At 49.8% G+C, this 12,047-nt stretch overlaps 1 protein-coding gene across 1 annotated transcript in view; it reads left to right on the top strand.

Moving 5' to 3' along the window:
- The window catches only part of LOC111158665 (mitogen-activated protein kinase kinase kinase 4), a 113,138-nt gene extending 101,507 nt beyond the window's left edge, over window positions 1-11,631 (top strand). Inside the window, exons 20-27 of the mRNA XM_022520858.1 lie at window positions 447-638; window positions 1,663-1,733; window positions 3,879-3,995; window positions 4,855-5,014; window positions 6,723-6,845; window positions 7,744-7,850; window positions 9,504-9,683; window positions 11,092-11,631. Of these exons, the coding sequence (XP_022376566.1) occupies window positions 447-638; window positions 1,663-1,733; window positions 3,879-3,995; window positions 4,855-5,014; window positions 6,723-6,845; window positions 7,744-7,850; window positions 9,504-9,683; window positions 11,092-11,112 (971 nt within the window). The 3' untranslated portion in view covers window positions 11,113-11,631. The remainder of the gene's footprint in view (window positions 1-446; window positions 639-1,662; window positions 1,734-3,878; window positions 3,996-4,854; window positions 5,015-6,722; window positions 6,846-7,743; window positions 7,851-9,503; window positions 9,684-11,091) is intronic.
- Window positions 11,632-12,047: the final 416 nt, after the last annotated feature.

The following is a 12,047-nucleotide window of genomic DNA, read 5'->3' as shown; positions in this document are numbered from 1 at the left end:
TCCTCCTCTCTGTCTCTCTCTCTGCCTGACTCTCTGTGTACTTGTGATCTCTGTTTGTCAAATAAATTAAAAATAAAAAAAATATTAAAAAAAAAAAAAGAGTGTATTAGAGACAGAATAGCCTGGAGGCAAATGGGAGGTCCCTGCGGTGTCTGTCTAAGCAGCCGTCTGGGGGAAGGAAGTCATTGGCTCTAACCAACTAGCCTGGATTTTGTGTGTGTGTGCGTGTGTGTGTGTGTGTGTGTGTGTGTGTGTGTGTGGCGTCGCATCCTCTGCAGCTATGCAGTTGGAATGGACTCGAACGCACCTGCTGGGTATCTGACCTAAGGATGCTCGGCCTTGCCGTGCTGAGTGCTCACTTGTGTTGCTCCGTTCCTGTTGTTATTTGAGGGCCTTTGACTCACTGCTGGTGACTGGAACTACTGAGTTTGTGATTCTCCCTCCAGACAGTGCTTCCAAACAAGGACCCATAGAAGCTATCCAGAAGTCAGTCCGATTGTTTGAAGAAAAGAGGTATCGAGAGATGAGGAGAAAGAATATCATTGGTCAAGTTTGTGACACCCCTAAATCTTACGATAACGTCATGCACGTAGGCTTGAGGAAGGTGACCTTCAAGTGGCAAAGAGGAAACAAAATTGGTAAGGAAATTGAGGAACCTCGATTGAAAATGGCAGTAGTTACACGTCTTTAGGCTAAACCTTTTCTCTTGTGACATGGCATGTCTTTTGCAGAGGTTCTGTTCTTTAGTTTGTGTAAATAATGTGTCTGTAAAATGTGTTCTAAGAGCAGTACAAGAGGAGATTTTGTAAAGATTTTTTTAAATGGTTCATTAAATTGAATCGTTTTGCTTGATAACTCCAGAAGTTGCCAGTGGAGAACTACGTAAATTTTACCCGTTAGCTCCCATTGATGTTCTTACAGCCTTATTCCTTCCAGCACATTTTGAAGAGAGACCGGGTACAAATGGAGACGGTCTTTCCTAAAACACCGCCCGTTAATGATTTCCTGGCCAAGTGCCTCTTGCGAAATAACCACCCGAGGATCGTGTGACAGAAGGAGCCTGACCATGTTTCAGACCCTCCCAGCTTTTCAGTGCATCTCTCCGGGGTGGGGGGGTGTTTAGGTCTGAAGAGGCCAACACAGTTGTAACAAGAGGACTCTGGGAGCCCCCAGAAACCCTCAAGGGTCTGTAGAGCTGTTAGGGCAGAAAATACTGAAAAAATCTAGTGCTTTATAAATTTTATCAATTCTTGTTACCCGTCTTAGCCATATATCCCCTGAATGTCCCCAAAGATGTGTTAGATCCATTCCCACACATCCCTGGCCGTGCAGCGATGAGGTGTGGTTAGCTGTGGCCGGGCTTCCTCCTGACCCCCAGCCCTGACCTCACTGAGGGCCGGAAGGCGCAGAAGTGTGCACCTTCATGCCCCTTCCAGGGTTTGCCAAAGTCGCTTCTACTCTAGATTTTTACAGGTAAGGCACAGCCCAGAGATTGCCTTCAGTCATTGGGGAACACTCAGAAACATTTTGGGTCTTGCAGTAGTGGACGATTGTAGGTCATGGAAATAGAGATCCAGACCTGGGGAAGGTTATCGTACATCCGAGTGACTTAAAATGGCCTCGCTTTGGTGACTGAGAGCAGTGTGTGTGTTCCGTTCACAGGGGAGGGGCAGTACGGGAAGGTCTACACCTGCATCAGTGTCGACACCGGCGAGCTGATGGCTATGAAGGAGGTGAGCGATCTGGCCTTGTGGGGGCCTTTTGGTGTGGCAGAGATTTGGGGAAGAAGCTTGGTTGGCGCCTAGAGCCAGCCTGGTGTCTCTGTGTTGAGTCGTGAGGCGGATGCCCTGAGATGCCAGAGTAGCCGGCAGTCTGACTCCAGGAAGGCGCCAGTGAGGATGCTCGGACCAGGGGCACAGGTAATTCTGCCGCCGCACAGCTGTGCCAAGTGCCACACAGAGCGAGGCGAGCAGAGTTAGCTGAAGGCCGAGAGGACCCTGGTAACAGCATCTTAGCAAGGAGCTGGGGAGAAGATACTGTTTGTGATCAGCTTCAGAAATGAGTAGTATCTCTTGGGGCGCCTGGGTGGCTCCGTGGGTTAAAGCCTCTGCCTTCAGCTCAGGTCATGGTCCCAGGGTCCTGGAGTCGAGCCCCGCATCGGGCTCTCTGCTTCACGGAGACCCTGCTTCCTGCTCTCTCTCTGCCTGCCTCTCTGCCTACTTGTGATCTCTGTCTGTCAGATAAATAAAATCTTAAAAAAAAAAAAGAAAAGAAAAGAAATGAGTAGCGTCACAACAGCTGGAGGGAGGATGGGGGCGAGCAGGGGAAACCTGAGGAGGCCCATCAGGGAGACAAGTACTGTTGAGGAGACCCTCTGGGCCTCAGCGCAGAGGACCCTGTGGGGCAAGAGGCCTGAGCCACCATGGCCCTCTCTCTCTGAGCTCCTGCGGTGTTTCTTGTCTTCCGTGCATGGAGAGACACTCGCCCACTCTGCCTCTACTACCTTGCTCCTGCTGGGCTGTCAACTTCTTCTTCCTCTTCTTCTTCTTCTTCTTCTATTTTAAAAGTTTTATTTAGGGCACCTGGGTGGCTCAGTAGGTTAAGCATCTGTGTTCAACTCAGGTCATGATCCTAGGGTCTGGAGATCACATCCTGATCAGGCTCCCTGCTCAGTGGGGAGCCTGCATCTCCCTTTCCTTCTACCCCTCCCCACCCACCCCTGCTTGTGTGTGTACTCTCTCTCTCAAATAAATACATCTTTTTAAAAAAAGATTTTATTTATTTATTTGAGAGAGAGGGAGCACAATTAGGGGAAGAGAGAGAGAGGGAGAAACAGACTACCCACTGAGCAGGGAGCCCGACACCCGTCTCGATTCCACGACCCTGGGATCGTGACCTGAGTCGAAGGCAGACGCTTAACCGGCTGAGCCACCCAGGCACCCCAGTCATAAACTTTTCTTTTCTAATTTAAATTCAATTAATTAACATATAATGCATTATTAGTTTGAGAGATAGAGGTCAGTGACTCATCAGTCTTCTATAACACCCAGTGCTCATTATATCACATGCTCTCCTTCATGCCCGTCACCAAGTCACCCCATCCACCCACTCTCCTCCCCTCCACCCACTCTCCTCCCCTCCAGCAACCCTCAGTTTGTTTCCTGTGATTAAGACTCTCTTATGGGCTGTTTCCTTCACTCATTTTGTCTTGTTTTATTGTTTCCTCTCTTCCCCTATGCTTCTGTTTTGTTTCTTAAATTCCACATATGGGTGAGATCATATAATTGTCTTTCTCTGGCTGACTTATTTCACTTGGCATAAATACCTTCTGTTTCCATCCACATTTGTTGCAACTGGCAAGATTACATTTTCTGATGGCTGTGTAATATTCCATTGCATGTGTGTGTGCGCACGCGTGCGTGTGTGTGTATACATCACGTCTTCTTTATCTATTCATCAAGTCAAAGGACATCTGGGCTCTTCCCATAGCTTGGCTTTTATGGACATCGCTGCTATAAACATTGGGGTATAGGTGCCCCTTTATAAACTTAAGGGCCCCTTTATAAACTTAAGGGCACAATCATCTCACAGCTTTCTGTCTTCCAGAACGTATATGCTTCTGCTCACTTACTGAAAGCTTAATGTTTTTGTGAATTCAGTTTTCGGATTACGAAAATGATCCCGTTAGCTGTTCTCTCACCAAATATTCTAAAGCAGGCATGTTTCATTCACGTGGAAGGACAAGGCAAAGAAAGACTTGAAGTCAGGTTACAGGCACACTGACCATAGTCCCGTGGATCCAGATGACACAGATGTCAGACCCCCTTGTTTCTGGTTTGTGATGGGACCAACGCTGATCAACAGTTTTCTCTTTACAGATTCGATTTCAACCGAATGACCATAAAACTATCAAGGAAACTGCAGACGAATTGAAAATCTTTGAGGGCATCAAACACCCCAACCTGGTTCGGTATTTTGGTGTGGAGCTTCATAGAGTAAGCCAACTTTGATGACACGGTTTTGTGTGAGCAATCAGTAAGGGCACAGTCGGAGTCCTGTTCTACATCGCAGGTCTTCTCATTTCAGAGCACAGTAACTTTGCCTAATTATCAGGAAATCTCCATGAGTTACATCATTTCTGCCTTCTCTCTGAAACTAGAGGAGTTCTTCCTAAAATGTAAGTTGTAGACTGTAGTCGTTAACCCGACATTATAAAGCACTGAAACCCATCCTGCCGATGAGAAGATTCTCCTAAAATGCCCCTTACGCAGCGTGTTACTTTTTTCCCCCCATTTTTCACTGATCATGCTGATTTTTCTTTTATGTGTACTAAGGAACTGTTGTGAAATGAGGAAGTTAAAACTTCAAATTCGATTCCCCCCTTGTGTTTAGAAGTAAATCCTTGGAGGGGAAAGAGGATAACTTGGAGCATCTCGGTGGAGTCTGAACTTCCAGGGGAAGTTGAATAGTGGCGATTTAAATGTTTTCACAAATAAATTTCGTACCTGAAAAGGATGTGTTTCAGTACTTAATAATACATTGGTAGGGACAGCCCTGTTGGTCCCTGTCTGAGATTATATAGCAGACTTAATTTTAGAGGATTATAGAAAATTTACCACCTATGATTTGGAGAAGACACTCTTATCCCGACCAGCTGTATAATTCCAGACAGGAGGCAGGCAGACACCTCTGTGCAGGAGTGAGGAATGACCGTTACGAGACAAGTTCAGTGTTGAGGATGATGAGCGTAGTGTACCATTAGAAAGATTCCTTTGGGGCGTGACCGGTGACATTGTCCAAACTCTTCCCTTTGGTGTACGTGTGAACACAGGCTGCGTCTTCTTTCTCCCGCAGGAAGAAATGTACATCTTCATGGAGTACTGTGACGAGGGGACGTTAGAAGAGGTGTCCAGGCTGGGGCTTCAGGAACATGTCATCAGGCTGTATTCAAAGCAGATCACCGTCGCCATCAATGTCCTCCATGAGCACGGCATAGTTCACCGTGACATCAAAGGTAATCCTCCCCTCACCTGGCTGCCGTGGAGCCCGGACTGTGTGCCTCCCTACAGAGTAGGTGCTGCCAGGACACTCGATCCCACTCCCACATGTCATTTCTCTACAAAGAAGTACTGTTACTGTGAATGTGCTTCCATAAAGAACCCAGTGTGGACAGGCCGTGTAGGACACAGGTCCCCATCCATGAGCAGATGACTCTGTCTTTCTGCATAACACTGTTTTCAGCGAGGTCTGTTTCTCAAGAAGGAAATTTGCTCTTCCTGTAGGCTGATTTAGCCAACCATAGATTTACTAAGCCGTCTGATCGGAGCACCCTTGTCTCCGGGTTAAGACTCTGATGTATTTCCATGTGAGGTCTGAAGTACTTTTCTCTCTGGCATGAGAGGGATAGTCATGCTCGTCTCACAGCTGTCCCTCTGGCATTTGTCCTGACCTTTGTATTTTAGGAAACAGGGGATAATTAAAGTGACAAATTGTTTGTTTCTGATGAGCCCTAGACGGTAGGGTTCAACTCTGTCACACAGTCCGAGGCCGGCCTAGACGCGTTCACTCTAGAATTGGCTGGCTTCCAACCAGGCACTAGACCCAGGGCAGAGCTGGATCACAGCAGAACTGGCTTTGGTCTGAGTGTAAGGCTCGGCTGTCCTCCCTCCAGTGGACCCCTCTGAGTCCCCCACACCCACCAGCCTTGTTGCCTCCCCGCCTGCCCGTCTACCGCATCGCTCTGCTGCCTGGGATCATTCTGAGCATTTGTTTGACTGGCTCTTTATTGGGCCCTGGCATGGCCTGTTTCCAGGTGTTCTGCCACAGACACCCTGTCTCTGAGCCCTATGACAAAATGGCACCTTCCTGTGTCATCAGCCACGGCCATAAAGGGAATTCGTCAGGGTCCTTGAATCAAGACCGTTCACTTGTGTCCTTGTGGTATTTTTTACGATTCAGTGTGGCAAGTGTGCATGTGTGGACTACCTCCAGAGCCGTGATGCTCGCACCGCACAGCCAACGGTGGGGACCGTCTCCTCTGGGAGCACTCGGGCGCTGAGCACTGTCCATCAGATGTAGCTCACCGTGGGGCTCTCTAATTCGAGTGGCTCTCATGCTTTCTGAGAACAGTGCCGTCGGACACATGGTGCCAGAGATGTGTGGTTCCGTCAGGGCGACAATATCTTATAGCCTAGAGCTCCGTGGAGCCGTGAGCAGTGACCCGAGATGCCAGCTACGGTCTGGGGCACGCGTGCGCAGTGCTTTGAGATATAAGGGGGCTCCGGGGCATCTCCGCCCTCACGGCGCGATGTCAGCCCAGGGCGGCCGCAGCCAGGCCCGCAGAGAACGGCTGTGTGTGCCCCGCTCTCACTCCACGTTGCTTCCCGTCCCAGGAGCCGCTTGCGTGTTCGCGACTCTGGCCTTCAGACGCGGCCACCGCAGCAGCTGTAGCTTCCGTGTACTTCCTGCAGAAGGGTCTCCGTGCGCTTTCCGCGTTAGAGTGTGTTCAGAACCAGCCGTACGGATGCGAAAATGTCTTTGCCTTGTATTCACGGTCGTGAACAAGGCTTACAGTCTTTCTGTGGTTGTGCTTTGGAAGTCAGGTCTTATAAATCTTTATGCTACTTAGTTTGTGCCTCCTGTTCCTGGGAACCGGGGCCGCCGTGTACTGGAAACGCTCTCCGTGTGTCCCCGAGCCCGACGAGCGCCCGTTTGTTTGTTAGGTGCCAACATCTTCCTCACCTCCTCCGGACTCATCAAGCTGGGTGACTTCGGGTGCTCAGTCAAGCTCAAGAACAACGCGCAGACCATGCCGGGCGAAGTGAACAGCACGCTGGGGACAGCAGGTGGGGACTGGCTTGCTGTGCCTTTGCCGAGGCGACTCATTGCGGTGCGCCTGCTGCCTGGGTTTCCCGGCAGCTCTGTGGCCGGCGCGGCCCAGGGAGGAGCGAGGGCTTCTGAGCGCGGGCACTTAGCCCTCCCGCCTGCCAGCACGTCGGACGCGCACACTCGCCTCTCCCGCTGAAGTGAGAGGAGGGAGGAAAGGCCTCTGTTTCTCCCCAGAAAACCTATTTCTGTTGTTCACATGGGGTTTATTAAAACAGTTCTAGTCAGAACACAGCAGTATGTTAAATGCAACAGCATGGGTTGGTTTTTTTAAGAACATAACCCTTTCATTGTTCAGCACTTGTGACAGTTCATGTTTCTCTGGAGGAGGCAGGAAGTTCAGAGCATTGTTGGCACTTTTAAAGGAAAAGGAGTGGGTAGGCACACCCAGAAGTCACTGAGTGTCTTAGCTCATGGGACCGTGCTGCCGTGCAGCCGAACCCACGCCTGGCGGCCCCGCCAGTCTGCTTCATTGTGCCTTTAAAAAGGGACACGTCCGCGTGGTGATGATTTGTTTTGATTGTTCAGTGTCGTAGAATTTTACATCTTCTTTTGCACATTAAGTTTCTTATTTTATTGTGAATACGGCTTATCTGAAGATTTGCCATTCAAAAAATTGTCCTTTAGATAATAATTCAGTCCCTAAAATGTCCATTCAGAAAATTGATTTGAAAAATGTCTGTTCGTTTCAATGTGTCCTTTTATGTAACCCAGAGAAGGTCCTCTCTGTTCCCTGCAACAAAGCCGTTGTTTCATTTATGTGGAGTATCACACAATGTGAATTTCTGGCTTGGCTCTGTGACTGCGGGCTGCTGTGGCTATAACCCATTCCTATCACCGTGTCTGTGACTTTTAAAGCATACATGGCTCCTGAGGTCATCACTCGAGCAAAAGGAGAAGGCCATGGGCGTGCTGCGGACATCTGGAGTCTGGGGTGTGTCGTCATAGAGATGGTGACAGGCAAGGTAAGCAGAGCTCCCTTGGAGGAGAAACCACGGAGGGCACTTCACGTGAACAGAGCTGTAATTGTGGTTTTTTTTTTTTTTAAAGATTTTATTTATTTATTTGACAGAGATCACAAGTAGGCAGAGAGGCAGGCAGAAAAAGAGAGGGGGAAGCAGGCTCCCTGCTGAGCGGGGAAGCAGGCTCCCTGCTGAGCAGAGAGCCCGATGCGGGGCTCGATCCCAGGACTCTGGGATCATGACTTGAGCCGAAGGCAGAAGCTTAGCCCTCTGAGCCACCCAGGTGCCCCTGTAATTGTGGTTTGATTAGCTATTATGAACATACCATGGACACACATTCTGCTAATTAGAGAACGAGACTAAATATGAAAGATGTGACCTGTCAATAGAGTAACGTGAAGACAAGTGACAAACTAGGAACCAAATATTTGTGAGATTAATGACTTAGAGAACTTTTAGGCGAGTGAGTAAAAAAAGTTGGAAGCTCAAGTAAAAACGTGGAGAAGCGAGGAGCTCCAGAAAGAAACGGGAGACTAGAAACTTCTGTCCCCAAGAACACTAGCGTGAGTGCAACGTCACTCAAGGTTGCCAGCCTTGGAGGCAGCTGAGCTGTCCCTCCATGAGTGCACGGATGAGCAGACGCTGATCCGGACGATGGGGCTTCTGCGGCAATGAGCTGAGCCGTCCAGCCAGAGGACGGCGTGGGAGAGCCGTAAACGCACACCGCCAGCGACAGTGGCTCCTCCGAAGCCCCACACACGGAAGTGTGACTCCAAGCATGTGATGTTCTGGGCAGGGCAGGGGGAGGCAGGAGGACCAGCTGCTGCCAGCGGCCCTGGGAGCGGGAGGGAAGGACGGCTAGATGGGGCTGGAGGATGCTCGTGTATCGAGACTGTGCTGTGTGCTTGCGCATCTGAAAATTATGAAAATGTATCTTCTGATGGAAGTACTGCTAAGGAACAACTGTATACAGATATCTAAAGGGGCCTGTATGTGTGTGTGTGTGTGTGTGTGTGTGTGTGTGTGTGTGTGTGTGTGTAGTGTGTGTAGTGGCATCATTTATAAAGCAGAAAATGTCAGAAACCTCTCAGGTGTTATTAGTAGGAAAATGTATTCTACCTTGAGGCTGCTGAACAAAGTAGCGTTTTATTCTTACATTTTATGAGATATAAAGTAACCAGAGCTTTGCACTATTAGGATTTAATGTTCGTTATTCAACAAGGTGGCATACTGATGTCCCTAGGAGAGAACTGTGGAGTTTCATATTTTTGTTGACATTTTTATATCATTTTACATATTACATATTTTACTTGCTAGACGGTGGCTTCTAGATAATTCCGGACGAATAGAACATCCAGATGGGGTCGGCAGACTGTACTGAGCAGCTGGCTTTGTAAATAAGGTTTTACTGGCGCTCACTCACACTCATTGCTTCATGTATCTTCTGTGGCGTCAGTCAGGCCGCAGTGGGAGAACTGAGGTGCTGTGGGAGAAGTTATGGGGCCCGCAAGCCTAAAATACTTACGAACTGGCCCTATAAGTAATACCTTGCTGGCCTCTGCGTATTTATTAACATGCGATGCCTAAAAAGATTGGGCAGTTTCATTTTTTTATGTCCGTGTAATATTAAACCTGCTCCCCCCCCCCTTTTTTTAGAGGCCTTGGCATGAATATGAACACAATTTTCAGATTATGTATAAAGTGGGAATGGGGCACAAGCCACCGATCCCTGAAAGATTAAGCCCGGAAGGAAAGGACTTCCTCTCTCACTGCCTTGAGAGTGAGCCCAGGATGAGGTGGACGGCCAGCCAGCTCCTCGACCATTCCTTCGTCAAGGTTGGGCAGATCCCTGTACCTTTTTCATGTTCGAATGTTTGAGTTCTGTTTGTATCTGGCACCAAAGGACATTTGGAAACTTAGATACAAAATATCTGTATGTGTATCTGAAATGGAAAAGAGCTAAATGTATTATACCAGGGAGTTTTGTGTATCTTTTTTTTCCAGAAAATGTTCATTGAGGTTCTCTGCTTGATCCGTCCTGGTGTGTTTACGGTACCTGTGGGACTGTCACGTGGAATTTGAAATGGGACTGGGTGAAAGCCATAGTTTCTGCTCCTGGAAGCACAGGGCTTAGTAGTGACGAAGCGTTGTGCTCCGAGCTGGGCCGAGGGTATATACGCTGTGCTGTCGGGCCACTGAGAAGAGCGATCTCATCCAGCCAAGCAGTCTCAGCCGTCGAGGCTTGCTCTGGAATGAGGTGTCTGCGCTGTTCGAGAGGGTGTGGGGAGGCCAGGCAGGGAGGTGTGGGTACGGCAGGCTAGCAAGGGTAAAAAAGTTGAACTGTGTAGAGGTGGATCACAGGACGTGGAAAATGGTCAAAGGCTGCGGAAGTGAGCGGGAGCCCCATGAAGGAGTTGTACTACGATGATAAGCATGACACGATTAACTGGGGTTTTAGAAGCAGAGTCCTCAGAAAGGCGCTGATACTGCTAGTGGGCTGGGCAGGGGAGGTCAGGGGCAAGTTAGCCATGATATCTGGGGGCTGCAGTGGCCACGGACTGAATAGCTGATGGGATGAGAAAGGCGAGTGATGGGAGGGGTCTAGGACCACTCCCAGGCCCCCGCTTGGATCCCCAAGAGAGCCCGGCGGCCTGGCAGGGTGCAGAGGCAGCTGGCTGAGGGCCGGGTCAGGGAGGCGGGGGTGTCCTCGTTGGTAGATAACGGTGGAGGCGTGTTTGGAACGTCTGCTTTGGGTGGGATTCCAGACGCATGTGTAGGTGACGTGGGCCCACACCTGGGACGAGCGGGGCTCGGATGTGGATCCAGGAGACGATCATTGCCGGGAGAGTACTTCCAGGAGAAGCATGCTGAGAATGGAACCCTGGGCCAAGCAGCGCTGCAAGGGCGCTGCTGGGGAGCCCCTGCTGGAGTGGGGGCAGGTGCAGGAAAGCGCGGGGAGGGCAGGTAAGGGACAAGTGACTGGATTTGCTACGCAGATATTAGGGATTGGTGGTAGAAAACACACTCAGTTCTTTGTCGAGGCAGTTTGGGTTGGTCGGTAGTGTACAGATGCATTCTGCAAAGTGCTCTCAGGGGCCGGTTGGCAGACGTCCCAGGGTGCGCGAGTGGAGCCTCCCGTCCCTGCAGGCTCCCAGCCGGGGTCCTCGCGGAGGCGGCCACGGCTTGCCTGTGAGCCACACGCCTGCCACGGATTGGCCTCAGCTCTCTCCTGCCTCTCCCGCAGGTCTGCACAGATGAAGAATGAAGCTAACCGGTCCACGGCCTGGTAGTGTGTGCTCGGAGAACTCTCGTAATCACTACTGTATGTAATATTTACATAAAGACTGTGCTGAGCAGTATAAGCCTTTTTAACCTTCCAAGACTGAAGACTGCACGGGTGACAAGCGTCACTTCTCCTGCTGCTCCTGTTTGTTTGATGTGGCCCGGGGCCCTTCCGAATGACGGTGTCTGGGAGGTAAAGACGCTGCATGTTAAGTGCCATGACTACTGTACACGGACCATCGCCCCTGTCACCTGCTTCTCGTGGGACTGAGAATCGTGACATCAGTGTAGGATTTTGACCTTCCTGGGTTCAAAAGCAGCTGTAGTATTATCAGGTGTCCCGGGCCTTGTTGTTAAACTCTTGTTTGTCGAGTGCACTGACTGTGAAACCTTACCTTTTTGTTGTTGTTGGCAAGCCACAGGTTTGTTATGCAAAGGCTGATTAATGAAATTTAAGAAAAAGGTTCTTTTTTCAATAAATGGTTTATTTTAGGAAAGCTCAGTTATATTGTCTTTTACTGGTTATCAGCTTCAGAGCCAACACGTTATCTGAGACCGAGGTCTGTCCCTTTCCTTCACGTGTTCCTGTATAGAGGAGGGGGGTTGCGACCGGACGTGCTAGAGGTGAGCCCTGGGTCCCTGGTTGGGAGCCCTGCAGGGTCTGGGGTCTCCTCACTGAGAAGCCAAAGGGCTAAAGGAAATGCCACTGCGGATGCCAGAGGCCCCTTTAGATTCTCTTACGAGCCCCAGACAGTGGAGGTCCAAGGACAGTGGAGGCCTTGTTACCGTGCACTGAAGGCTCTGGACCTTTAAACCAAGATGTGTCAGTGCACGGTCAGTGCTGCTGAATGACGTCTTGACAAGAAAGCATCTTTTTCAGAATGTCAGCATTTCAGCAGTTTTCCAAAATAGCCCGAA

This window comes from Enhydra lutris, unplaced genomic scaffold (genome assembly GCF_002288905.1).
Source record: "Enhydra lutris kenyoni isolate GAN:26980312 unplaced genomic scaffold, ASM228890v2 scaffoldscaffold62, whole genome shotgun sequence".
Taxonomy (NCBI): Eukaryota; Metazoa; Chordata; class Mammalia; order Carnivora; family Mustelidae; genus Enhydra; species Enhydra lutris.
The sequence above is the reverse complement of the archived record's forward strand: the minus strand, read 5'-3'. Positions and strand labels throughout refer to the sequence as shown.